The 27,457-nt window shown below is 40.8% G+C and overlaps 5 protein-coding genes across 5 annotated transcripts; 1 reads left to right on the top strand and 4 right to left on the bottom strand.

Annotated features, from left to right (window-relative positions):
* Positions 1 to 261: 261 nt before the first annotated feature.
* On the bottom strand, positions 262 to 4,654 carry MELLADRAFT_79460 (uncharacterized protein; the record flags this gene model as incomplete). The annotated part of the gene is made up of 8 exons (XM_007417175.1): positions 262 to 740; positions 857 to 1,099; positions 1,191 to 1,318; positions 1,406 to 1,666; positions 1,743 to 3,861; positions 3,994 to 4,374; positions 4,451 to 4,512; positions 4,606 to 4,654. 8 exons carry the CDS (start codon positions 4,652 to 4,654, stop codon positions 567 to 569), a joined length of 3,417 nt encoding a protein of 1,138 aa, XP_007417237.1.
* Positions 4,655 to 5,572: 918 nt separating this feature from the next.
* Positions 5,573 to 6,591, bottom strand: MELLADRAFT_112650 (uncharacterized protein; the record flags this gene model as incomplete). The annotated part of the gene is made up of 4 exons (XM_007417195.1): positions 5,573 to 5,676; positions 5,892 to 6,083; positions 6,385 to 6,528; positions 6,549 to 6,591. 4 exons carry the CDS (start codon positions 6,589 to 6,591, stop codon positions 5,573 to 5,575), a joined length of 483 nt encoding a protein of 160 aa, XP_007417257.1.
* A 6,138-nt stretch (positions 6,592 to 12,729) lies between these two features.
* On the bottom strand, positions 12,730 to 14,611 carry MELLADRAFT_123708 (zinc-binding alcohol dehydrogenase; the record flags this gene model as incomplete). Its single annotated transcript, XM_007417194.1, has 8 exons — positions 12,730 to 13,060; positions 13,134 to 13,390; positions 13,475 to 13,572; positions 13,659 to 13,833; positions 13,950 to 14,049; positions 14,124 to 14,258; positions 14,321 to 14,458; positions 14,580 to 14,611. 8 exons carry the CDS (start codon positions 14,609 to 14,611, stop codon positions 12,730 to 12,732), a joined length of 1,266 nt encoding a protein of 421 aa, XP_007417256.1.
* Positions 14,612 to 16,260: 1,649 nt separating this feature from the next.
* On the bottom strand, positions 16,261 to 18,364 carry MELLADRAFT_118283 (uncharacterized protein; the record flags this gene model as incomplete). The annotated part of the gene is made up of 11 exons (XM_007417193.1): positions 16,261 to 16,365; positions 16,457 to 16,586; positions 16,667 to 16,822; positions 16,893 to 16,956; positions 17,031 to 17,195; positions 17,263 to 17,439; positions 17,503 to 17,675; positions 17,748 to 17,828; positions 17,909 to 18,011; positions 18,101 to 18,161; positions 18,231 to 18,364. 11 exons carry the CDS (start codon positions 18,318 to 18,320, stop codon positions 16,261 to 16,263), a joined length of 1,305 nt encoding a protein of 434 aa, XP_007417255.1.
* Positions 18,365 to 24,736: 6,372 nt separating this feature from the next.
* On the top strand, positions 24,737 to 27,326 carry MELLADRAFT_112648 (uncharacterized protein; the record flags this gene model as incomplete). The annotated part of the gene is made up of 8 exons (XM_007417222.1): positions 24,737 to 25,219; positions 25,288 to 25,372; positions 25,422 to 25,724; positions 25,893 to 25,954; positions 26,266 to 26,346; positions 26,661 to 26,914; positions 26,983 to 27,107; positions 27,175 to 27,326. 8 exons carry the CDS (start codon positions 24,737 to 24,739, stop codon positions 27,324 to 27,326), a joined length of 1,545 nt encoding a protein of 514 aa, XP_007417284.1.
* Between the last annotated feature and the right edge of the window lie 131 nt (positions 27,327 to 27,457).

Here is a 27,457-nt window from a genome sequence, read left to right as displayed (position 1 = left end):
TTACACCAATTCTTCAAGTACCATACAATTCATCTCAATCCTGAGTTTGTTTTTAAAGTTTTGAACTTTTTGACCATTTATTCAAACCATTAAGAAAACCTTTACAATGAATGACTTCAAATAAATTTTATCATAGTTAAACCTTTGAACTTAAAAATTGGTATCATGAAACCATGAAACCAACCATGTGAATTGATTTACCAAAAGAAAAAAAAAGACAAAGAAAAAAAAAAAAAACTATCATCATCATCAAAAGTCAATGCTATTGTAAAAAAGAAAACTTGATTGCAAAAAAGTGAGAGAGAGAAAATAAGATTGATTAAATATTTGATTTGTATTTAAAACTTTTTAACAAACACACACACAAACACTATATGAATCCTTTCTAATCTATAAAATGTAAATAATCAAACACAAAAAAACAAAAACCCGCAAACTAATTCGAGCAAAAAACCCCAACCAATCTGAAAACACAAAAGAAAAAAAGACCCATACTAATGGAGTTTAAGATGTTTATAGAAAGTTTTTTCTTGTTTTTTCTTTCCTTTCCTTTCCTTTCCTAAATCCTACAAAGGTTTAATTTGATCAGGAGTAAGATAATAAGTCAAAAGAGCTTCTTGACTTTTACTTAAAGGATCCAAGATCTTCATAATTAACTTTTCATCTTTAAGTATCGAATTAGCAATCACTAAACTCATCACTGATGTCATTCTTGTTTCTGGATCTTGACTCATTAATCCCTAAGTGTTTCAAAAAAACCAAAAAAAGACAATCACAATCTTTTTAGTATGAATCTTTTTTTTTGCCAAATCAGTTAACATTTTTTTTCTTTTTTTGATGTTTTTCGGAACTCAACTTCTTTAATCAATTCTTTAGCTTTAGGTAAAGCTTCAACAATAATCTCCATAGGTAATCTACCAAAATATTCACCTACACAAATCACAGCTAATCTGATGGATAAATTCTTTTGGATCTCTTCTGCTTCTTCGACTTCTTCTTCTTTCATCATCTCAACTGCACTTCTTAAACAACTTAATCCATAAACCGGTTCAGTTTGTTCTACCCACATTAATCCAATCGCTTCACATGCAATCATAACCTACAAATCCCCCCAGCCCCCCCAAAAAAAGTCAAAAAACATCAACTTTCAATTAGATTCTTCTTTTGGTTTAGTTTTATATACGACTTACACTTGATGGTGCTGATCGAACGGTTTCTAATAAGATCGTACAAAGTTCGGTTTCTTTTCCTACCATTAAATGTGATTCATATAAGATCATAGCTCTTAATAAGATCAATTGATGATCACGAGTGGATTCTAAATTCTTTATAATCTCCTCATCAAAGAAAGCTTTAGTAAGAAACCTTTTGAAAAGAAGAAAAAGTTAAAAAAAAAGAGACACACTCTTGCTTACATTTTGACGTAATCGATCTCTTAAACCATCAAATAAACCATCAAACAATTTCTCTCGAACCCAAAACTCTTGTTCTTCTTGAGTTTGAAAGCTTGATAGTTCTGAATTCACTTTAAACCCATGATCAACACAAGCTTGTGATAAGTTAATATAATCTTCTGCTTTGAAATCGTATTCAAGATCACCCAATTCTTTTACAAGTTTTTTAATTTCTTCTCTTGATAATCCACTTACAGCTCCACACATCGTCACTAAAATCCAAAAAAAAGAATCAATACTTGATATATTCAAATCTAAACCAACCAACCTAGAAAAAAAATCACTTACATTCAGCTTGACGATGCCACCAAGAATCTCTCATTCGATTCCTTAGATCAGCCACTAAATGATGAGTTTGATGATTCTGATGAAGATGAGCCGGTGAGTTTTCAAACATCTGTTTCCAAATCGTTACATCTTCCAACTTATTCACTTTACTCAATTTAGCCAAATTCATCTCTCTCAATCCAACTAATTCTTCATTTCGAGTTCCAACTAAACCGATAGATGTTTTCATCTTTGGATTCGATCTTCTTTCTTTAGATGTCGATATCAACACTCCTCCTGGTCCTAATGGTACCAAAGGTTCACTTTCTATTAATTCATCTTCCGTTAATTCTAATAACCTATGAGCTGCTGATTCAGCTTGTTCAGCTTGTGCTTTCATCGCATCTTCTACTATTCCTTCTTCCATTTGCATCAAGTTGGCTCGTTTCTTTGAATGTCCAACTCGTTCGTTTTCATCTTCTTTATTCCTACCTCGAAACGGACGTGAAGGTAGTGCTGGATCAGATGAACAAGATGGTTGTCGACTTAATGCTCGAATCTTATGGGATTGAATCGGTTTGCTTGACATTTGATGACTTGTATGTGATCTCACTGATACTGACTTTCGTAGGGGTGATACTGATGTAGAACTAGAAACTGGAGGTGGTACAGGATGAGGAATACGAGTAGATCGATTAAGAGGTGCTTGACGTGGTGGTGTGACTTGAGAGATACCAGTGAGAGTGTTACTGGAAGTGAATTTGGAATGTAAAAAATCAGGTGATTTAGGATGATGTCCCTGTGATTTGGCGAGATGTGATTGGGTTCGAGTGAGTGGTGGTGTATTGATCAAAGAATCACTTTTTCGTGGAGTATTATTAGCTGTAGATCTTTCAATCGGTCCAACCGAGATGGGTCCACTGGTGGTACGAACAGATCTAGTAGACTTGATCATCGATCGAACTGAGACACGTGGTGCAGGTACACTTGATGGTTTTGATGTAGAAGTCGAAGAGAGTAATCCATTTGAAGCTTTTTCTAATTGTTTTCGAGTAGGTCCATCAAGCGTTTCCATCAAAGCTTCTGTCATACTTGGCCAAAGACTTGAACAAATCCAATAGACTTCTCTAGCCGTTTGACGTACGATCGGACTTGGATCGGCCAAGGTTTTCTTAAGTGACTTATCAATCAAAGCTAATCCTCCTCCTGATTCGATTTGACCTTTTGAACTTTGACCATGAACTTCAATGAATCCTTGAAGTCTACTGATCCCAGCTGTACGTGCTTGTACTGTCTTTTCATTCACACTTGTAAAAAGAAATTGTAAAGTACGAGTATTATATGAAGTAGATTGAATAAGAGAGGTGGCTGCATTTTGAGAAGCTGAAAACACAAGCTTTTTCGTTTGAGCTGCCATCCGTAAGAGTGGTGGAAGAAAAAGATCTAAAAGTGAATCAAAGTGGCTTCCTAAAGTTGAGGCTTCTTGTAAAAAAGTACAAGCACCCACAGCTGAAGTGGTACGTAGACTGGCTAATGATTTCAATAAACCATCTGAAATTGATTTTAAACCGGAAACAAAGTCTAGAGTGTATTGAAGATGTGCATTCGATTTGATCATCCCTCGTAGTCGGTTCACATTAGCTTCTCGAATTTGCCAATTGTGTTCTGTTTCTTTACCTTCCCATGGAGGTAACATCTTTGTAAACTCTGATTCCATTTCGCGAGAGGAGGCGATGTAAACTGCTTGAATTGTACCACTAGATTGTCCAACATCTGTTACAGAGCTCGTTGGAACGCCTAAAGGTGGTAAAGTAGATGATGTCATTGTGGCGATTGAAGCCCTTTCGTCTGCAGTCTTGATTCCACTAGAAGAAGCCCGAGGAGGACTAAGAGATCCTGCTCTCGAGATTGTATTTTCAGTCGTCGTCAAATTTTGCGACTCGAAGATTTTGGGTAAGATTGTGTCGACTGTAGATTTGCGGATGCCTTGTTTGGCTAATTCATTCTTCAGATCGGCACGAGCTGAAGGTGGGATTGAGGGATCTTGGAATACGGTGATGATGGTTTCCGAGGCACTGGAGCGAACAGATGCATCCGAGTCTTCTAGAAGTGAGATCATCGATGGAAGATAGGCTTTTAACTGGAAAACAGTAGGGTACCTAGATCGTAATTCACGAACATAATGTAAAATCTTGATCGAGAAGAAAGGTGACTGATTCAGCTAACTGGTATCCCTGATCATTCTCAAAATCACCGCATCAGTGTCACACACCTGAACTCTTGCCCTGGCAGTCTTATTCGCAAAACCATGTTCCTTCACCATTCGTTCCAAGTCTTGAAGTACCTCGTTAGAACCAGGCGGTTGATGCGACTGAAGTTGAGCTTCACAAACCGCCATAGATGCAGCAGAGAGAGCAGCTCGAGCTGTTTCACGAACCCGTTGTTTTGAGTCACCCAACAATGTCATCACGCCGTTTCCCGATGTGGGTGAATATAAGGTAGCTACAATCTGTTTTAACAAAGATTGATGATGATGAGTAGCCAGATTGTTGACCATTGGTAGAATACAAGATAAAGCTCCGAATGAAACGTGTCCGTTGGATGAATCCATGGCAGTTTTGAGAAGTGGTAGAAGAGATGTATATTCTGGTAACTGAACAAGCAATCAAAGTCATCGTTTTAGTCTTCAATCTGATATCAATCTTTCTTTATTTTCAACTCATGCTAACCACATCGATAGATTCAAGTTCATCTTTTAATCCTGTCAAACTAGATGTTTTCTTTTCGTTATCTATCAACCTCGTTGCAAATCAAATCCAAACCAAATGTAAGACAATATACCAAAAGATTACATTAGAATGAAGAACAATACGAAGATGCCCACCTGATCCAGCCAAAGCAGCCGCCAGAGCTTCGACTTGTACGAAAGACATGGTCGTGATGAGTTTATCCTTGAAGTGATATCATCAGTCTGGAATCTGGATATCGCGGTAAACCGTAACACTAATTCGCAATATATAGAACACATGTGATAGTAACTGTCATGGTAGTAGTACCCGGGTCGGATAACAGAAACTCCTCGATCGTTCTTCAAAGTCTTCATATTCCTCACATTGCTGATAAAGATCATGTCAATTATGTATATCATTTCCATCAAAATAACAGTTTTGTCGTGGAATTGTTCACTCATAACTCTTCCTTATCACTTAATTCGAAGCTGTCGAGTCTATTCCGATAAAGATCTGGTTATCTTTGAAAGAAAATCAGAGATGAATATCAAATCATAATCAAATTGGAAATCATAGTCATACGTTGTAACAAGATCTAATAATCGGAAGAAAACCCAATGCAGTAAACAGAGTCCAGACTCGAGACATAATGTAAAAATCAAAATGCAACAAATCAAAGCCAATCAATAGCTATTATTGACTTACAAAGTCAATCCAAATCACCACAAATTATACAAATAAGAACAAAAAAAACATGCTACATAAAATGTGATTCAACAAAAGAAACAAAAAATACAAACTTCATCACAAGCAATACAATCTTAGAAGTCTAAATTATCCATCGTAACATTTCCTTCAAGCCTTTGTTTTCATACCACCTCATGTCCTTTTGAATCCTTCTCAAAAAACCATCTCACCGAGCATCTCCTTAACTCCGTTGCCTCCAATTACGCCGGGTTCATTCCTGCTATCCAAAGCGTTGACCACCTAAGCCGTCCTCAGCAAACCCCAAAGTCCTTCTGAACCGTTCCCGATAAAGCATCGCCAAAAGTGTCTTCCTTGAGCGAGAGAAGTCACCTTGCTCTTCAGCTACTCCCTCGGCCATTCCAAAGTGTCCACCAGTCAGCCAATCCTCAGCGAAAGCCCATTTGCCAATTGATCCAAAAACCGTTCACGATAATCTCCATCCCATGTGCTCAGAACCGTCAAGCCACCGTTTTTACCAACTAGAATCATACAATTGATGATTGATGATGATATAAGCGAGTAAAATTGGTATCGGTGACGTGATTTGAATCCGGTGAGCGACATTGAGAGCCGTCAATCAAGGTTTCTTGGGGACTGGCTTTGAAACTTTCTTGGGAGCTGGTTTCGGAGCTTTTGTTGGAACTGGTTTCGGCGCTGGCTTCGGAGCCACCTTCGGAGCCGGCTTCGCAGCCACCTTGGGAGCTGGCTTTGGCGCCACCTTTGGAGCCGGCTTCGTGACTGGTTTCGAGGCCACCTTGGGAGCTGGCTTTGGCGCCACCTTTGGAGCCGGCTTCGTCACTGGTTTCGGGGCCACCTTGGGAGCTGGCTTTGGCGCGGGCTTTGGGACCATCTTTGGAGTCGGCTTCACGATTGGCTTTGGGACCACCTTTGGAGCTGGCGTCGGAGCTGGCTTGGGTGCCGTCGAGGGAGCTGGCTTCGGAACCGTCGCTGGCTTTTGACCTGCCTTCGGAGCTGGCTTTGAAACCGCCTTGGGAACTGGCTTCAAAGCTGGCTTCAAAGCTGGCTTTTGAACAGGCTTTGAAGCCACCGATGGGACCGCCTTCGGAGTCGACTTTGGAACGGGTTTCAGACTGGCTTTGGAGCCGCTGCTGGGACCGCCTTTGAAGCCGCTGCTGGAACCGCCTTTGAAGAAGCTGCTGGGACCGCCTTTGAAGCCGCTGCTGAACCCGCCTTTGACGCCGCCGATGGAACTGCCTTGGAAGCCGCCGTTGAAGTCACCGATGGAACCGCCTTGGAAGCCGCCGATGAAACTGCCTTTGGAGCCGCTGATGAAACCGCCTTTGGAGCCGACTTCGGAATGGATTTCAGCGCTGACTTTGAAGCCGTCGACGGAGCGTTCTTGAGAGCCGGATTTGGACCTGGGATAGCCACATGGCCGGTAGGAAGAGAACCGGTAGTGACCTTTGGGACCGAAGGGCTAGTGACTCCCTTCGATGCAACAGGACCAGCCGCCTTGGGAATGACTTTTGTCGTAGGCGGAGTAGGCTCTTTGAGAGTAGAAGCGCTCGGTGTAATAGCTTTTACAGTCGGTGCTTTGGATCCAAGAGAGGGAGCTGTCGCAATCGGTGCTTTGAGAGCGGGAGCTTTCGCAGTCGGTGCCTCGAGAGTAGGAGCTGCCGCAGTTGGTGCTTCGAGAGTGGCAGCTTTCGCAGTCGGTGCTTTGGCAGCAGGTACTTTTGGAGCAAGTGCCTCCGAAGCAGGCGATTTCAAAGTAGGCGAGTTGGGAGCAGGCGAGTTTGAAACCGGTACTGATGAAGCAGGTGCTTCCGGAGCGGGCACTTCCAAAGCTGACGACGTTGGAGCAGAGGCTTTCGAAGCAGGCGACGTTGGAGCAGAGGCCTTCAAAGCTGGCGACGTTGGAGCACGCTCATTCGAAGCAGGTACTTCCGGAGCGAGCGCTTTCGGAACAGGCGCTTCCAAAGCTGGCGAAGTCGGAGCCGACGATTTTGATGCAGGTACCGTTGAAGCAGGTACTCCTGGAGCAGGCGCTTTCAGAACAGGCGCTTGCGGAACAGACCCTTTCAAATCAGGATCATTTGAAGCCGGTACTGTTGAAGCAGGCGCTTCCGGAGCAGGTGAGTTTGCAACAGGTGCAGTCAAAGCAGTCGATTTCGAAGCTGACGCCGTTGAAGCTGGCGCATTCGAGGTCGAGGAGTCCGAAGCAGAGGATTTCGAAGCTGGCGCTTTTGAAGCTGGCGCATTCGAAGCTGGCGATGTTCGGGCAGCCTCTTTCGAAGCGGGCGAATCCGGAGCGGGCGCGTTCGAAGCCGTCGATTCCGAAGCAGAGGATTTCGAAGCTGGCGCATTGGAAGCCGTCGATTTCGAAGCTGGCGATGTTCCAGCAGCCTCATCCGAAGCAGACGAATCCGGAGTGGGCGCATTCGAAGCCGACGATTTCGAAGCTGGCGCATTGGAAACCGTCGATTTCGAAGCTGGCGATGTTCCAGCAGCCTCATCCGAAGCAGGCGAATCCGGAGCGGGCGCGTTCGAAGCAGAGGATTTCGAAGCAGAGGATTTCGAAGCTGGAGCTTTCGAAGCCGTCGATTTCGAAGCAGGCGATGTTGGAGCAGCCTTATCCGAAGCAGACGAATCCTGAGCAGGCGCGTTCGAAGCAGTTACCTTCGCAGCCGTTGATGCTGTTGTAGATGGTTTTTGATTCGGGATGAACGAAGGTGGTGAAGGTTTCGAAGAGTGTTTTGATGAATAACTATTATGACCAGAAAAAAAAAGGAAATGTCAACAATCAGATTATTTTTGAGATTAGAATTGATAAAGAAAATAAAAGAATAAATCAAACTGACTGTGAACCTCTAAGAATAGTAGTATGAGTGATGATCTTCTCGTAAACAGGGCTTTTTTGTTTCTAAAGTGATCAAAATAATTCAATCTTCATCAGTTCCATAACTCTTGGCATTACTTTAACACTTGCGCATAATCATTCAATTGAATTCCAAGGTTCATCGGTTTGAGGCAAAAAAAAAACAATGCTTGATACTTACTTTGATAACCAACGGTTTAGATTTTTGATATCTAAAAAAAATCAACAATTCCAATTATCAGATTCTCAGTTGATTCGAAAAAAAAACCACACGTAAAGAAAACCACATGACTTTGAGTCACATCCTAGGTATCGAAAACCATCCAGCCTGTTTATGATGATGAGGAGAAGAACTCTTTGAGATCTTAATCGAAGATAAATGTCCACTACTTTGTTTAGATTGCTTGTGATGACGAGAAATTGAATGAGGTAAAGAATTTATAATAGGAAAAAGACTGATAAGAGAGATCAAGATAACAACCAGTGTTATTTTCATAGAGTGAGTTTTGAAGAACATTTTTCGAGTTTATAAAAAAAGTTTAAAAAGTTTAAATGCTGAGGAAGATTGATTGTAAGGATGAATCTCTAAGTACGATGTGATTCTACTTTAAAGAAGAAGTAAGGAAGAACAAACTCTGAGGAGAAGATATCTTTATATAGAGTTCGACTTTCTCTATCTTGATTGCCATTTGAGCCATTTCTTGGTCGATTGATAGAAGGCAAGCTCATCTCGATAGGCTAGGCGCAACCACAGCCATCTCTGCTGCAAACTGACATTCCAATTTGCCTTCTTTTGCTTATCTTTCCAACTGGCTCCGGTGAGAGAGCTTTTGCTGGGATCACTGGGCCAGCTCGGAAGCTCGGAGCTACCTAAAGAACGTCAACTTTCAAACGTTCTGGCTGGCTCCGAGTAGGCGCGTCTTCTAGGGAAGAGAGGAACGCACCACAATCACACACGGGTCCATTAATGGGCTTGCTTTAGAATCGCATCCCCTAGGACTGTGTCAAATCGGTCAACGGCCAGCCATCCAATTCTACACCAACAACTTGACAAGACAATTCTGGAGTCTGGCCCCAAAATACCAACAAGCCTCCGAAGCCATTTCAAGTAAAAAAAACAGCTCGCACGATCAATTGGACTGACAATAAGTAAGAAATCAGTAGTCTCGCTACACATTCCCGAAATCTGAAACCTCCAAGTAGAGCTGGCAGCTACAAGCTAACACGCACGATCAAATATTGTGCGCATCCTCCTGTGCTTTTTTCGATCAGCGTATTATATGTCTAGATTATGACGACGAAAACATTAGCTGCAGTACATCCAAACAAAACATTTTGGTGATTTTTCTTTTTCTTATTATTTACAATCTTAATTTCTAAATATAACTCGATAACCACTTGGTTTTGTTTTTTTGTTTCTAAGGTAAACATGCTGTCTGATTTTGATAAAATAATAAAGCTTCTTGGTCATAGAATAGATACAAAGATGACATATAGGGCGTAAAAAATGCCTTCAACACGATTTTGAACAAGGTTTGCATATATACAACTCACTTTTCACAGTCAAGGCGGAATCAGTTGGTCATGACAAATCTGTAGCGGGCTGCCGTTTCAACAAGCAAATCGCAAACAAGAAGGAAAACAAGAGAAAATCAAAAAAGCAGGATTATGAATTAATAAGTCAAACTAAAGACACGAGTTGAAGAGATCAAGAAAGACGTACCTTTTCCTTGATCCATATCTTTGACTTTTTGTGAGACTTCTTTCATCGGATGAGAAGAAGTCCAAGATCTAACATTGTGTTTGACGGCCACATCAAGCATCTCCTTGATCAACTCTGGTGGTCCAATGATACTTCCACCAAAACTGATCCCTTTTCCAATCAAAGCTTGCCCAAAGAACGCGGGGATCCTGATGATTATAAGAAGCAAAAGGCATAAATCAATTAACTTTATATAAAGGATCGTCGAGGTATGAAACAGCAAGGCTTACTTTTCTTCTGGTAAACCAACAATGGTTAATCTTCCTTTAGGTCTTAATAATTTAAAGTAAAGATTTTCAATCGGTAAATCTTTTTGAAAACTTGTACAAACAATCAAATCAAACTTATTTTCCCATTTCTTCGCAGTCTCTTCTTGATTTTTGGCTATGATAAAGTTTTCTTTTTTGACTCCCAACTTTTCGGCATCTGCCAATTTAGAATCAGAATGACTTATTGCAAACGTTTCGGCCCCAAGAGCTTTTGCCCACTGTGAGATTCAAACAAATCCATTTTACGATGAATCGTATCAGTAAAGATATTTACAGTACAATTTATTCGAGAAATTAACTGACTTGTAACCCCAAATGACCTAAACCACCGATACCAACGATAGCGACCTTTTTCCCAGGTCCTGCTCCGCCCATCTTGACTGGATTATAGGTGGTAACTCCTGGGTACCGATATACAGCATATATCAGACAAGACAGGTCAAATACGGACGAGCAGCAAAGGTGATTTGCTTACCGGCACACATCATAGGGGCAGCAGTCTCGGAAGAAAGTTCCTTGGGAATCTCAACGGCAAATTTTCCTAAGTTAAATATGTGCTGGGATCAGAAGACTAGTAGATGGATCAAGGGGAGATAAGTCAAGAAGACGAACCTTTTACACGAATATAATCGGCATAACCTCCCTGCTCAAGGTAAAGATCAGAGACAAATGGTGATCAATCCAACTGGAACCTCGTCTCATGATTCAGAATCACATGCGTGTTGATGAATTCAGTGGAATCCGAAAACTGACCTGGGCAAGAGAGCCATCTTCCCATTCTCCTTGGTAAGTTCCGATCATTCCTTTTTCACAAAACGGTTCTTGATCGGATTTACACCATTCGCAGGAACCACTGTAACAGGTTCATCTTAGTTAAATCACTAGGCTAAACAAAACAAAAGTAAAAACAATCGCACTTACCATGATCCAGATTGGGCGCCTACTCCAACACGAGATCCAACCTTATGACCACTGTCCTTCCCAGCACGAACGACTTCTCCGACAATCTCATGACCGCAGATAGCTGGATATTTAGTGGGGCTAGGCCAACCATTACTGAGAACACAACTCGAATCAGAATCAGACTCGAAACAAAACTATGCAGATCAAAGTGCTCACGTAAGTGTATGGATGCAACTACCACAAATTGAACAATGACTGATTTTGATATCAACCAAGCCTTCGTGCCATTTTTGAGGGGTGTACTTGTAGACTTCTAAATCAAGCTTCTTCCCTGCGCTTTCATCCATGGCAGCACTGTGGTAAAGATGACATCAATATAAAACGCGAGTCAAGATGTCACATTCAAGAGATATATTGATATGAATTGAAAGAGACAGGAGTAGAGGAGACTGACTAGCCGGTAAATTTTTCTGGACTGGATGACATTTTGTGATATGGTTTGAAAGAAAATGGACGACTGAGGAGTTAAGAAGAGTTCAACAGGATTTTGGATGAGAATGAAGATGATGATGGTGAGTTTTTGATTTAAATTAATGAATCAGGTAAAGAGAGAAAGAAAGAAAAGGGTTGATTGATGATTTAAGTATATATGCAATATGATGGGTTGATGAACAGTTTACCAAGATGATCACCATTGAATTTGGTCTTCAAATGAGAACCGATTCAAGTTTCGTCATAATCAAATCGTAATGATTAGAAAGCCAAATGAAATGAGTGTTGAAATGATCATGGTATTATTAAGACGTCATGATCATAATGATCTGATGATTGAAGCTGTCTTTTATCAATCCATTCCTTCGAAGACTGTATTCCAAGACTCTTGATAAATGGATGACAGTTGATCAGTCGATGATTGTCTACGTAAGAAAGCAGAATTCAAATTGGTGATCTGATCCTCAATTCTCCACCAATTCAATCCAATCAGATTCACAGGGACTTTCGAAACCCAATCACATGTAGTCTTACAAACACTCATCATCTTTAGAGACCAAAGTCTCATCACTTTCTTCGTCATCACTCGATTCACTTTTCATCTTGGTTTGCTGTGATGAGAATCAGATCAAACTGGACATTGCACCAAAGTTTTAAATACAAGGGTTGATTGAAAGAATTTAGCTGTGATTGAATGAGCTTTGGTTGAAACACTTTTGTTACGTATCAAGGTTTGATAGCAAGAAATTAAAAAAAAATTCATGAATGAAAAGGACAGATAGCTAAGGATAGCTATGATCGCTAAAGATACAGCTGATTGTGAGCGCGGTGAGGTGTAAACACATCAGCCTGGAGTAAGCCCATGAGCGCGCCCCGCTAGAAAGACATTCAAAGAAGAGACTTGAAGGGAAGGGCTTGTTGGAAGCAAAAGAGACAGGTACACAGTTTCGAAGTAAGGGGTTCTGTCAAAACGCGAAATACTCTCGAATACCTAAATCATCTCTAAACACGCATCTTTGACTCCTGATTGGTGATCTGGAAGCTCGAGTTCAATAATCAGGCTTGATTTACTGTACAAAAGAATGCGCCCATACTTTACAAAAGTGAGAAATATCGTAGCATATATAACACTAGTTTCTCACTTACAAAAAATGGCTGCTATTGATTTACAATCTCGAGGTAAGAGAGTAGAGAGAAAGAGTTAGGAAGTGATAAATAGCTTGAAAATATTTATAAACAAGTGAGTTGCAGTATAAGGAATACAGAATCAGTTAGTCATGACGAATCTGTAGCGGGCTATTTCATTTGAAGTTGAACCATCAAATAGAAAAATCAAAAAGTAAAAAGGAAGATTGAATATTAATGAATCAGAATAAAAGACACGAGTTGAAGAGATCAAGAAAGACGTACCTTTTCCTTGATCCATATCTTTAACTTTTTGTGAAACTTCTTTCATCGGATGAGAAGAAGTCCAAGATCTAACATTATGTTTGACGGCCACATCAAGCATCTCTTTAATCAAAACAGGTGGTCCAATAATACTTCCACCAAAACTGATTGCTTTATTAACCAAAGCTTGACCAAAGAAAGCCGGAATCCTAATGACAAAAAAATGAAAGATTAAATTCAAAGTTTTGTCTAAACACTCATAGGTATTGAATAGCTTCTTACTTTTCTTCTGGTAAACCAACAATAGTTAATCTACCTTGAGGTCTTAATAATTTAAAATAAAGTGTTTCAATCGGTAAATCTTTTTGAAAACTAGTACAAACAATTAAATCAAATTTATCTTTCCATTTCTTCGCAGTTTCTTCTTGATCTTTTGCAATAATGAAATTTTCTTTTTTAACTCCTAGTTTTTCCGCATCTCCTAATTTTGAGTCTGAATGACTTATGGCATATGTATCGGCTCCTAGAGCTTTGGCCCACTATTAACATTCAAGGAAATTCATATTGAGGTTAAGTTGTGAGATCATGTTTAGATTGGAATGTTATTCGAGTGAGTAACATACTTGTAAACCTAAATGTCCTAAACCTCCGATACCTACTATAGCGACCTTTTTACCAGGCCCAGCGCCGCCCATCTTCACTGGATTATAGGTGGTAATGCCTGTGTGCATCCAGATGTGTAGCATACTTTCTCGTTGGCAACCAAACTGGCAAACTCTGTATGAACAAGAATGGGAATTCTCTTACCGGCACACATCATAGGAGCAGCAGTCTCGGATGAAAGTTCCTCAGGGATCTCAATCGCAAATTTACCTAAAGATTGCAAACACGTCCTTAGAATGAGAAGACCATGGTATACGATTAAAGAGAAGATGTGAAAAGTAGACGGACCTTGGACCCGAATATAATCGGCATATCCTCCCTGTTCAAAACGAAAATTATAGACAAGAAGGATCAATTCAACTAAAGTCTCTTCGGCTGAATTCCCAAATTCGAGATGTTGAGCTGGAAAAGATTAGCGCGGAATGGAAAACAGACCTGGGCAAGAGATCCATCCTCCCATTTCCCTTGATAAGTTCCTATCATTCCTGTTTCACAAAATGGCTCTTGATCGTCTTCACACCATTCACAGGATCCGCTGTAGCAGATGAATATTAGTCAAATAAATTATAAGATACATAATTTCAAAGAAGTAAAACCCACAACACTTACCATGATCCAGATTGAGCACCTACTCCAACACGAGATCCAAGCTTATGACCACTAGTCTGTCCAGCCCGAACGACTTCTCCAACAATCTCATGACCACAGATAGCTGGATATTGGGTAGGACTAGGCCAACCATTACTGAGAACACAAATCAAATCAAAATCAACTCTGAAGCAAAATCAAGAAGACCCAAAGCTCACGTAAGTGTATGGATACAACTACCACAGATTGAAGAATGAGTGATCTTGATGTCAATCAAGCCTTCGTGCCATTTTTGAGGTGTGTACTTGTAGATTTCTAAATCAAGCTTCTTGCCTGCGCTTTCATCCATAGCAGCACTATGAAGATAGTCAAAGTGAAAATAAATATTAAAACATGAGCAACGAAATCTCTCATAAATATAAGAGATAAAGTACAAAAGAAAACTTGATATCAATAGACATGAAGAATGTGACTGACTAGCCAGTGAATTGTTCGGGAATGGTTGTCATTTTTTGATGTGCTTTGATAGAAGAAAATGGACGAGTAAAGAGTAAGAAGAGTTGGGTTTTATCTTGATGAGGATGAGTATTTGATTGTGATCTGAAGAAAGATAATCTGACCCAGATGCAAAGGATTCTTATTATATCTTTGAGCTCGAATCGTCAAAGTCGTTTTTCTCATCTTAGTATGATTCCCCATTAATCTCAACTAAATGAGAATTCCTTCGTATTTCCTTCAAAGGTCTTGATGGATCTTGGATCATTCATTCATAAAATATCTCAAAATGGTGATCTTAATCCTAAATTTATCATTCACTTCGATCAGCTTTGTGAAAATATTGGAACATTGCATCGATCACTGATTATTTTCTATCTCTTCATTTCTTTCGGGCTTTATTCATGAATCCCCTTTGTCGATATGACATCAATGGGCCATCCACCTCGGATTACCATCAATAACCCATGAATAGGGATCGCAAAGAGTTTTCGAGATGACTCATTTGTTTTTATAAACCTAGGAAATTCGGTTGGAACCCCGTTTCGCGGAAGGCTGACATCACTCGGATTTCGGAATCGTCAAAATAAATACGCAAAGTAGAAAACCCATAGGGAGACTAGAGAAGGAGTTAAGAGAGTTTGAACGAAGATGACAATCAAGTACTTAGTATGACGAATAAATCAACAAATAGGACCAAGGAAGACACCGAATAGCTCAAAGAACTTAGAAGGCTGTAAAGGAACAGAGCTGGTCTGACGCTGAGGCGACTTTGGAAACCTCAACCACTTCCAAAGATAGGGCTGCGGGCATGTGTGATCAGCTACTGCGGCGAAGCCAAGTCGGCCCACAAGTGAGCCTTTTTGTGTACTCGTTTATAAACCGTTGTACTGCTGTTCCGCTGTCTGGCCTCACACCTCCAACCATGCAAGCTTCGAAATTGTCAATCTGATAACTTCAAATGCCCGATGAAATCTTATTTTTATTTGTCCTTCATCAACGATTAGCTGACTGAATGAACCCTCACGCTCAACTCATTTCAAAAGCACGATGAGCTCTTTCAACTCGATGAATCAGTCAACGAACACCAATTATCATCCAACGATCCTTTCTTCCTATATCCCCATTTCCCTTGCCTATTTTTACCCCTTAACAATCCTTTCCACCCGCAATGTTCTCAATTACATCCTTTGTACAAAGGTTCTTAATTGAGAGACCTCAAAAGGGTAGCGCAACCAATCTTCATCAAGGTAGTTCAACATCTGCTTTCATATGATTCTATGATTTGGTTTGCACATTGCAAGAAAGAGGTGGCAAATTTAATCTCTCCGGCTTCCACGCTTCTCCAGCCTGTTCTCACGTCGAGATTTAGTGGTCGGAAATAGTACTACAAGCCCGGGGACATACTTTGTTTCATTTTCACTTTTTTTGACACGGTTCACCTTGTATATAGCCTTTGTAAAGATGTAAAAGAATGCAACAGACAACCCTTTTCCCAAACATTTTCTCAAAGTTCATCCTCGATCTGTCGCACACATTAGCAAATATCTTGGCATATTTATTTACATGTCTGTTGAGTATGCCTTCACCCAAGATGACCCTTGATAATGACTGTCGGAAGCTCCACGGAGCTCGACTTGATCAAAGACCAAAATGAGCTGCTCTATCTGGTTGACGCTTGAATCACAAGTGACCAATGTTGATCAAACACCTCCGCCATCTCCTTGACGAGTAAAATCCAAGATTCACATTTCAAATGACTCCAAAGCTACAGTCTTTTCATTTTGCACGAAAATTATTCATTTCAAGGTTACACGAAGGTTAAGACTAAAGGGTAAATTGGGATCAGTGACAGTAACCTGTTCACCATCAGCCAACAGTTCATGAAGCTTTTTCTTAAGATTGCCTTCGGTAGCTTGTCGAAGTTGAGGAGGGCTCTGAAAGAATAAAGATCCTTTATCTGTTGAGAGTGAAGGTTGTTTCATTTGACTGAAAAATAAACACATCATTCATCTAGTCAATTACGAATGATCATATAACTAACTAGTGAGAAGTGATATGATACTTACAAGTCCTGTCGTTCAATCAAATATTCAAGCAATCGCTCCAAAAGCCAATCCTTACTTAAGCTCACGTCGATCGATTCACCACCACAGACAGGACATTCAGGTTTTTGTTCATGCTCAAAGGTATAAGTATAGACCGATTCATTCCCTGTATACATCCTAGATATTTAGAAGCAGATTGGTTAGTCTCATCGAACCCTCCTACGTAGAGAAGAAGCAAATAATTTACATGTAATTCTGCAGATATGGAGCAGAAGTGGTCGCAAGTTTGAAAGCCTCATTACAGCAGCTGGCTAGGAAGAGATCAAGGTATGATCAGTCATCTCATCAAGAAATTCAAACAGAAGGTCAATATCGCGTTACACACCTGCAATGATAGCATTGGTACTGGCTATAGCAGGGATGATATTTTTCACCACGCCTTGTGTTAAACTCCAGGTAACACCCGTGATCTTATGAGCGTCTGCTCTCTCTGAAGCTTTTTCAAAAAGCCACTGTATATGATCAGGATTATCACCATCAATCTTAAGATCTACGTAAAAATCGACATCAGAATAGCTGACAAACACATGGATAAGATGATTACAAAAGTGATGTACCTTTCATGACTCGTGGCCACTCTAGTACACTTGCCCATTCAATGCAATGTTCGGGTAGTCTAGGTGTATTGGCAATTGTACAGATTGGAAACGCAGTTTGAGGTGTTAACATATCCAAAGAACACTCGTAACATGATGTGATGGTAGGTAAGATCACTCGAGATTGACCCTTGAAGCCTGATGGATAAAAAAACTTCCTTTAATCTTATAAGAATGTAATTTCAAAAGTGTAATACATACCCTCGGTGCCTCCATCAATCAAAGGCTTTAAACTCTCGGGGTTTTCTGGATCGACCAAGTTTACCAAGGTGGCATTGATCCAACGACGCGCAGGTACCGAATCGAGACCACAGATGATCAAGTTGAAGGTCATGTAAAATGCGTCATCCTTGTCTTGAATTTTACAGTAATGTCTATTATCAAACCAAATCAGTCATCAACTATCCTTCTGCAAAATGTATCGACGTATAGTTTCATGTACTGACGGTGTCACTTTACATTGCGGTACACGTCGACTGATAAACTCTGCAGCAACTTCTGCTTTGGGCCGGCCTACATCCTTTTGACTGTGGTTGAATCAAATAGTCAGTCCAGACTCCAACACAACAAAGTCAAAATTTTAGAGGTTCGGATAAAGGTATCATACCGAAAGAGAAATTGTCGATTGAGATTACTGATATCGATGGTATCCATGTCAATTACGTGCACATTCGTGAAACCTAAGAGGGCTAAATTTTGAAGAATCTCGCCTGATCAAAAACAGTTTCCAAGCGTTTTCCATTTCTCAGTTCTTGATATGAAGGGGAAGTGGAAAAATCCTGAGAGGTGAATGGTTTACATCCTAAACCACCCGCGCCAATAACTAAAACCTGACACGTATTACGTAAGAATTCTTTCACCTAAACTTCAATAGTACATCAGCCATCAAATCAAAATCAATAGTTAATGGATCAGATCTGACGACTCACTCCGGAACCCGCATCGAAGCTGGAGTCAGTGGATGGACCAGGCTGATCAAGAATCTTGTCGAGATGATAGTAACGAGAGCTGGTAGGCATACTTCAGTTGGGAGAGGACTTGATGACGATCGATCGTGTGGTTCACCGTGATTGAATTGGAGCAAGCCTCATCATGCGCGCCTGACGCTGACGCTCAGAGCTGTTTCGCTATCTCTGGAATCTCGGTACGCGGATACCTGACCTCGGGTAATGCTCATGGGGTCTGTGACCGGTGTGCCAATTCGGATTCAGCTCTGAGAGTTATGGCTCACGGCCCAAGGCAGGTGGGACTTGAGCTCTTGAAGCAAACAGCATCTGCCAATGCCATTCTTTCGCTTGAAAACTTCATCGATCGTTGTTATAAGTGTCAACACTAGGCCACCTTATCTTCTTCTTGCTCGAAAAACCGAAACGAAAAATACTGAATCGACAAACTTGGGCTCTAGATTCGGTCCGAAACTGAGTCGAGAATGTTTTGACTCGAATGTGTTGAAGCTAGACTAAGCCGCGTCGGTGGCACGGTGCACCTCTCGCGTGATGTGACTTCAACCTTTATCAATCGTTACCTCTCCTCTCCCATACGCTCTCTATGGTCAAAAACAATGATACCGGAGTGCTTGGGTTTATTGTAAGCTTAGGCTGACCCATTTAGCATGTCTCCAAGCGAGAAAGGAGGTAGAAGGAACTCGATCATAGATTAAGCGTTTTAGGGCCAGGCAAATACCCACAAAGTCCAGGACGTAATTGGAAATATTGTTCTCTGGAGCTTTGTGGAAGTCTTCGGCGTCTGCTGGTGAAGAAATGCATCATGCGATTTGACTCATTCCTGACGATGGAACTGTTCAGATCTCGGATTGACGATTTATCTTACATCATATGTTAGCCACTACCAAATTCATTGGCAATACTTCTCATTGTGTGAACTACAACCCAGAGGGTACAAGGTGTCTTTCAGCCTTGTCTTTCAAGGCTATGAGGACTTGAATAAACCAATGACAGCATACATCAAGATCCCTATGTGTACCACCTTGGCAGCTCTTTGAAAGCATTTCTTTGATCAACAAGCAGACAATCATGCATCAATAAGCACTAGATCACTGTACAGTTGCCTTAGTACTACCAGAGAGCTGCTCAAATTGAGTTGATGTTTGTCTCATTAGAAATTTTGATCAAGGTTTACAAGGATCAAAACTTTTGACCAAATGTGCAGCCAAGGCAAACTTCCATGGAAAAAAGGATGGTCAACTTCTTCCTTTCAGCAAAAAAGTGGCTCCACAATGCGCAAGATTACACATAATCAAGCCTCTCAGACCGTCAAATTACTGTCAGTTAGGAATATAGCCTTTTGGACAGAAGTCAGGGCAAACCACAAGTGCAAGTCTCTTTGATCTTCTTCAGTGTCCATGAGAGCCATAGTTTGGGCAGAAAGCAAGTGCACGTCTCTTGAAAAATGAAGTCCCCACCTATGTATTCTTGCCAACATTTGATGTGGCCTGTGAGGTCCCAAGCTTCAGAGCTCTATCTGCTGTAACTCATAGACATGTTACTCTTCAAGTGCCATCCAAGGCTTGGCCTTTGGCTTGAATCATTTCCAATACCATTGATTTTATTCAATAAGAGAGAGGGAAATTGGATAGCAAACGAGCAACCAATTATAGTGTTGAGATGTAGAGACTTACATGGTTTGGAGTTTCAAACAAATTTGATGTGAGGTTTGATATTGGAAGTTGCATAACCTGGGCTTGTCACCCTCACTGAGCTTCTGATAATTCTACAATTTGAATGAGTTCATGGGTGTCTGCCAATTGAAAAAGCCCTGCTTTATTAAACAATGCTTGTTCCTTTCACAGACGTTACTTTGCTGGCTTTTGCCCAGGTTGTGTTGTTGAATCTTTCTTATCCACCTGCTTGCAGACCCTCAATGAAATGTGAATTAATTTTAGATGGTCACTGTTATCAAGTTTTGTTTGTCAAGAAGGAGGTTTTGACTTATCTTCTGACAGCATGTATGTATATTATGTGGCTGTCTGAAAGTACTGCAATAGGTCCAAGTTTCAAGTCACAATCTTGGGACTTCACTCACATACAATCAATATGTCATACATAGTGTTTGGGAAAACAAGAACATTCAGCTCACCTTATCAATCCTTTGTTGGGTGGGTCAAGCCAATAGTAATGGGATATATAGATAAAATAGAATCATAAGTTCTTTAATAATGGGTACCAATTCACCACAATAAGGAAACAATGATAGATCCTACAATGTTTGATTGAAAATGCAAATAAGTAGTGACACATTTCTTTTTGTTGAGCGTGGCCAGCTTGAACAGACTACCTAGTGATTGGGAAATCCTTATTGTGTAGTGCATGTTATAAATTGGTTTTTGGTTTAACCAACAAGAAGAACATCTATAAGGAAGAATCTTAAATTTAGTCTCATAGGTAACCACTCCATCATGTTGGTTCAAATTTTTGATAAAGCCTCTTGATCACAATCACAAGCAAAATTTGTGTAGCTAGAAATGTGTCACATTTTTCTGAAAATATTGACCTTTCAACTTGTACAGGATATATAACTGAACATTATTAGAAATGCTAAATGATATCCAGAACATTAGAATATTGGGGTATGCAAAAGGGGGTAATACTTTTAAAAGAGTGCTGAGGTTTTGCTCAAGTCCTAGATTCTCAGATGGATCAGCTTTGGTGGTAACATACACTCCGTTCAAAGACCATCTGACAACAACTTCCTCCTCCTGTCTTAAAAAAGAACCTTCATCAAAATCATTCCACAAAACCTTTCTTGATCTCCTGAACACCTTTCACTTCCTACATCTAAACTTCCAAAACCCACTCTTGACTTTATAACCTCAGCTCTTTTAAATGGCGGAACTTCAACCCATTGACAAAAATTACAAGCAACTATTAAAATCAATCATTTTGGCCCATAGTGTATTTGACAAATTCAAAGACCCTCTTGGCGCCCATTTGACAAGAGTTGTACCTGGTTCAATTCAGACCTTGTTGTACACCAAAGCTTGGATTTAGGATCTCAAGAGCATCCCATACTGGGAGACCGGAAATCTTCAGAGTTGGAATGCCATGCTGTAAATGAACAGTCACATCTCATTGAACTTGCAGCAATTTCTGATGATGCTCACTTTGAAATTCATCTTGATGTTCTTCTTCCTGCTCCTGATCAACTTGATGAATGGCTTGTCTCTACATTCTTGTACGTCCCTTGGCCAAATCCTCTCACATTCTTCAAGTCAAGTCAAGATCATCTACAGACAAACACAGCCAGTGTCCAAGCTGTGTTGGTGCTCTTGAAGTGGGCAAGTGTTACATCAAGTTTCCCGGCCATCATACTCATTGGCTTCACAAGTGTTGCTTGATTTGTTTGGAATCACACCATCTTGAATACTCCTGCCCTATTTTCTGTGAGACTCCATACGCTATCTAGAACATCATTGTAGGCACTTTCCCTAGTTTTTATATCAATTCTACATTCTTTTGGGCTTTTCATGAACTGGATTCTGATTTTACTTGAAGTAGGGTGGTCAAATGGATCTTCTTCATCAACTCACAGTGTCAGCAGCTTGATTAGGTAGCTTTTTACAACTTTTGGAAATCATCATATGCTGTAGTTATGGGCTTTTTGAAAATCACTAGTTCTACTAAATATGAACACCAACCAATTGATATGAAATACACAAGACTCTTAAACTATTTAGAATTTATTCAAAAGGTATATGACAGAGACATTCATCTCTTAATGATATCCAAGAGCTACTCTCATCTTGATTCATCCTCAACTCTTTGTGTGCGGCCACTGTTACTCTGGATCTCTGAAATGTTCAAACTGGGAGTTTGGCAATCTTGAGGTTTATATTGGCAGATCAGGAATCAGAAACCTTGGTCTTGATTACCTCACAACTGTCTTTGAACACTTACCTCTTGCATTTTTCATGATCCTACAGCTGTCTTAGTCTCTACTTTCTTATCAGTCTTATGCACTACATCCAAGTACCTCATACCAAGTCCAATTAATCCAAAGATTGACACAGAGTTTGTACTACCTACCTCATCATTCCTTCTGAGGTTAGACAGCACTACCTTCAGCTCCTCTGTCTTGTTAGTAGTACTTGAGTTCAGAAGGATTGCTTGGCTTAATCTTCCCAATCTCTCATACAACTCCTTACTCATGCTAGAAAATTATCTTATACCATCTTCTTTGTTTGTCATACAATTATTATATCTGTTTGGGTGACTCATGAATATAATATGATAATTTTTTTGTAATGTTTTTATCAACTAGGGATGTGAACGTAGTCTGACCTATCAGAAGTTATGAAGCTTCCAAACTTTGAATACTGTGAAATTCATTCTATCATAAATTTCATAGTGTTATGAGAGATTGCTGCACTTGGTAGGCGCAAGTCTCATTCATCAGATAAATCCAAATACTTTCATTCATCAGATGAATCTGAATACTTGAGCCCAGTAAGAAATTGTTGTAAGTCTGAGTCTTGACTGGTTTCTCCTGGTCTTGTGTTCCAATGGTGTCCTGATACCTGTCCCTAAGCCCGTAACTCTCTATTTTGATCATGGTTCACATTTGCAAGGGAGAGGCAATTATGTAAATTCTGTTCCACATATCCTGTGCAATCTCCTTTGATTTATAAGATTCTGAATCACATAACCTGCTTTTTCCTGTTGTATAACATGGCTTTGACATATTGTTCTATGCAAAACATGTCATGAAACCATGGAAAACTCAAGCCTAAATAGTCTATCACAACAAGCCTAACAAGTTCATTATACCTGATTCATATGGTTCAATCTCACTCAAACTTTTGCATTTGATCTTCTTGTGCCTTTTGTTGATAGAGGAGTGCTGAATTTGTGAACCATGAACATAGAGAGTTATTGCAATGTTGATGAAAATCAAAACCTGTATAACTCTGCAGAAGAATTTTTTTGTCTTGTGAGCAATCCCAATGCCTCAGGCTCAAAGGAAGAACCATTTTAGACCCTGTGAGATTATTTGATGTCACATCATCATGTAAAAACATGCCAAACAAATCTCTGGTAAGGTTCATAAAAAGTTTAAACTCAGATTATCATAGGATTTTGTATCTGTCAAAACATTTATATTTCATGGCATTGTTTAAAGCTTTCTGAAGCTTGCTTGCAGCTTTGATTGAAAAAGTCATGTGATCTCAAGTACCACCAGGGACTTCAGGAAGTAACATATTTCTAAGATTTGAGATGACATACCTGGCACATAGCGTACCAGGTCACATGGTCTTTGAACAAAACTCCTCAAGTATCATAATCTTTTGATTTTGATATTTGTCTATTGAAGAATTGGCTCAATTTATTTGAAAGAATTGAAGCAACTATGACCAAAGGCATGGCACCAAAATCACATGCAAGAACAACAGATGAGGACTGACAAGAAACATATGTCATAAATTTGTATTTAGTTTGGAGTTTTTCTGCGGGGTTAGTAGGACAATCACATTAAACACAAAGGTGCCCTCAAAAGACGACAAATATCTTTTTTTGTGGATGATGTGCAGACATCTTTCTGTTGTTTCAAAACATGAGGAATACAACAAATTTTGCATAGATCTATTTTTTATGTAAATTTGCCGGGCCTCCACATTCGATAAATGCCAGAACCCTAGGAGGTTGATGCAAACAGGGTGTTGGAATGAAATAGAAGAATTGTATCCAGAAAGAAGAGTTTTCCCAAGTGTGCTACTTGACAGCAGACTTTTGAATATTTGCAGAATACAGTTTTGTTCATTCGACACAGAAACATGCTTGTGGCCTCTGGAAAGACGACTGCATAGCCTGTGCATCACGCCTTTCCTTTTGCAAGTCTCTTGTTTGATTCGAATGGGACTCAGTACACTTCAGATTAGGAACAGATCTCTAGACTCTTACGGAAGGACGGTCTTAAGCTCAAATGTTAAGGGTTTATGTATAACCCATAGAAGTATGGGCCAATCTGCAGCAAAACGGACTGTTTGTATGGAGCCCTTTGACTGGTTATGGGTGATGGCCTACGGGTTAGAAATCATGTTCGGTTTGTTGTTAGGGGTCAATGGTAGTCTTCGACACCTCCGCGTTCTGTATACACTGCTTTCATAACAGAAGATATCGAGTAGACCTAAGCTGCTATGAGCAAGTAAAGCCTGCATCTCAAATGCGATCGCTTCCCATTACACTACATACCATTTACACATACATACATCCCACTACCAGCACAACACTGGTTCAGCCTCAGTAGACTTGGTACAAAGGTACCGGTATACGGTACATGCACCTCATCGTATAGTCAGATAGTCAGACTCACTGATAACCGCACAAGTCACCACTTTCACTTCAATGTAATCGCAACACATCCTACATTTCACTACTCTCTCCAGCAAACCACCCAGAAGCCGCCTATTCTCTACAACATCATGGGACGAAAAAGCAAGAAACTCTGCTCGAATCTCGACAACGCTAACAAGGAACCTGCCCGCCGCCGAATCAAACGTGATGCAGCCGCTGAACAACAGTACGAACAAGAGGTTGAACAAGGGGCACAATTTCTTGCCGGTATCCTTCCCGGCAACAACAACAACGAGATACCTATCCCTAATCCACACAATAATCCAAAAGATGTACATGGTGATCTGGATCTTAATATGAATGATATCAATCCCGAGTTCATTCCATTTCCGAATGACCCACCACTAGGAAATGTAGAAGACCAGCTCCAACCAGAAGCCAACGATGTTATTGCACAATTCGTTGCTCGACACCGTGAAATCCGATACGCCAACGACCGTGAGCAACTTCGCAAGCATTGGGAAGCCATTGAAAAGCACCTCACAGCCGCCTACCTCGAGTCTCAAACCAACACTTTGAATTGGACCTCCAAACAATCCTACCTCGACGATGTAAGCGATGTTTGTCACTGTACAAGCTTTACCTATCAAAATATGGACCTTATTGGCGTGTTAAGTAGGCTTCTAATTTACTGTATACTATCTCTATGTCACAACCCACACTGACCATATCCTTACAACGCAGACCGATTTGTGTCAAGGCCGGTGCGTTTCTGTAAATGCCTCCCCGAACCTGTTCAACTCGTGTACCAAGGATACCTTCCAGCATCACCTCAACAGCCCTGGACCGCATTCTTCATTCCGTTGTTACAGATGTATCAAAACCTGTGGCAAACTTCTGTATCTGCCGCTACGAGTTGGATTGAAGGTTATATGAATTTTCTCGATGGAAGATCCGCAAAAGAAGATACAGCTCGAGGCTCTGACGCAACTCGACGACGAGACTTGAGACAGCCTTTCTCAAGTACTGCTAATATATATAGTCGAATTATTGTCCTCGCCAAAAGTGTACTCCACCTCGGACTCCAACTCGCCACCACTGACTTATGGGCTAAAAGTTGCAGCCGTTGTTTTGGTCCTGCAAAGAATGAAGTGAAGGAGTCCGATCAAGAGGCGGATATCATTGTGTGTATGGACGGAAACTTCCAACACCGACATAATGTCCTGGCCAGTAAGGACGATCCCAACGAGTCACAATACCCATCAATCTTTGTACGCCCTTCAGCAATCGCAAAGCACAATGATCCCAACCAAGCACCTCTTCAGCTAGACGAGGAGGACCTCAATGTTAGTTTCCTCCTTGATTTGATCACTAGCTACGAAACTGACGATTGTCGTTGATTGCAGGATCCATGCGGTGAATCGCATAAAACAGCCAACGACACCAGGAACTCTTCGACTTGGGACAAATGTGATGATACCGGGTTGTTTGCACTTGCCTGTAGACACGACGTGCTGTTATTGCTTGCTAATATATACAAAAGCGGCAAAAAGTAAGTTGTTTCATTTTTTCATCTCTTTACATCTTTTCGGGTTGTTCATTTCTCATCATTGAGTCACATCACCACAGAATGTACTACCCATTAACTCTTATCAAGTCGCTACTGGACGACTTTCCCGATCTGCGCGTTGCTATCCTATACGACATTGGTTGTCAGCTGGACAAGCACATCAGGAAGGTGAGTAAGAGTGGAGAAGTTTCATTTCGTGATGTTGACCATCTCCTGTTTCATAGCAAAATAAGTTACCCGAATACCAACGACGGATTATACTGGGAACATCGGTTTTCCATGCCTACGTACACTCATGGAATTGTCAGCTACATTACAATCCTCGATTCTTATAGTTTTGGGGCCTGTCCGACGGCGAAGGGCTCGAGAGATTGTGGTCGGACCTTACACCTCTAATTGCCCGATTGCGCACTTCGACAAGACTGCATCGATTGCAGTCTATTGCTGCTCGATGTGACTATCTAACCGAGCGAAACCAAAAGCACACGGCTGAATGGCTACACCGGAAATTGCAAAACACCATCTCAACCATCAAAGCAGCACGCGAGACGTTGAACAAGTGGTTGAAAGTCCCAAATCCGCATCGGCCCGGCGCAATGTATACAGAAGCATTCTTCCTGGCTCAGTGGGACTCAGAAAGGAAGCACAACATCGCCACTTCTAAAGACATCAAGACATGCCAAATGCTTGCGCTGGGAAGACTCCTCTGCCTCGAAGATCGCATGTATCAGGTTTGGTAAGTCATTTATAACTAATGTCAATACTATTTTCGATGTTTTAATTGACATTACCTTTGAAAACCAGGGATGAAGATACCCAGCAAGAACTTCGGGCCTTTGATCGTCTGCAACGATTTCAGGATCTTGCTACTCAGATAACCGAGCAGCGTAGAAAAGTGGGTACTTCGGAGATATTGAGAGCTCTTTCAGGTGAGTTATATTCGATTAAAGACCAAGCAATACGGTCAGACCACTGAATGATGAATAAATATATCAGAGGCAGGTCGTGATAGGTTCCTGAAGGTTTGGTTTGCAAAAACCGAGGTTCGGACTCGCTTCCTGGCCTTGAGGGCAGAGCAGAGGCCATTAGATCCCGAAAACCGGGTTGGTGGAAGCTCGAGGCTTGGTAGGTGTCATTATCATCATTGATCAGGTTTTGATGCATTTGCTGACAGACCTTTCCTCGCTTTTTCCCAGGCACGCATGAAAAAGAGCGGATAATGGGTGCTATTGAACGACGAACATGTACCACAAAGAAGACTCTGACCAACTATAATACC

Source organism: Melampsora larici-populina (assembly GCF_000204055.1).
Source record: "Melampsora larici-populina 98AG31 unplaced genomic scaffold MELLAscaffold_69, whole genome shotgun sequence".
Lineage (NCBI taxonomy): Eukaryota > Fungi > Basidiomycota > Pucciniomycetes > Pucciniales > Melampsoraceae > Melampsora > Melampsora laricis-populina.
The sequence above is the reverse complement of the archived record's forward strand: the minus strand, read 5'-3'. Positions and strand labels throughout refer to the sequence as shown.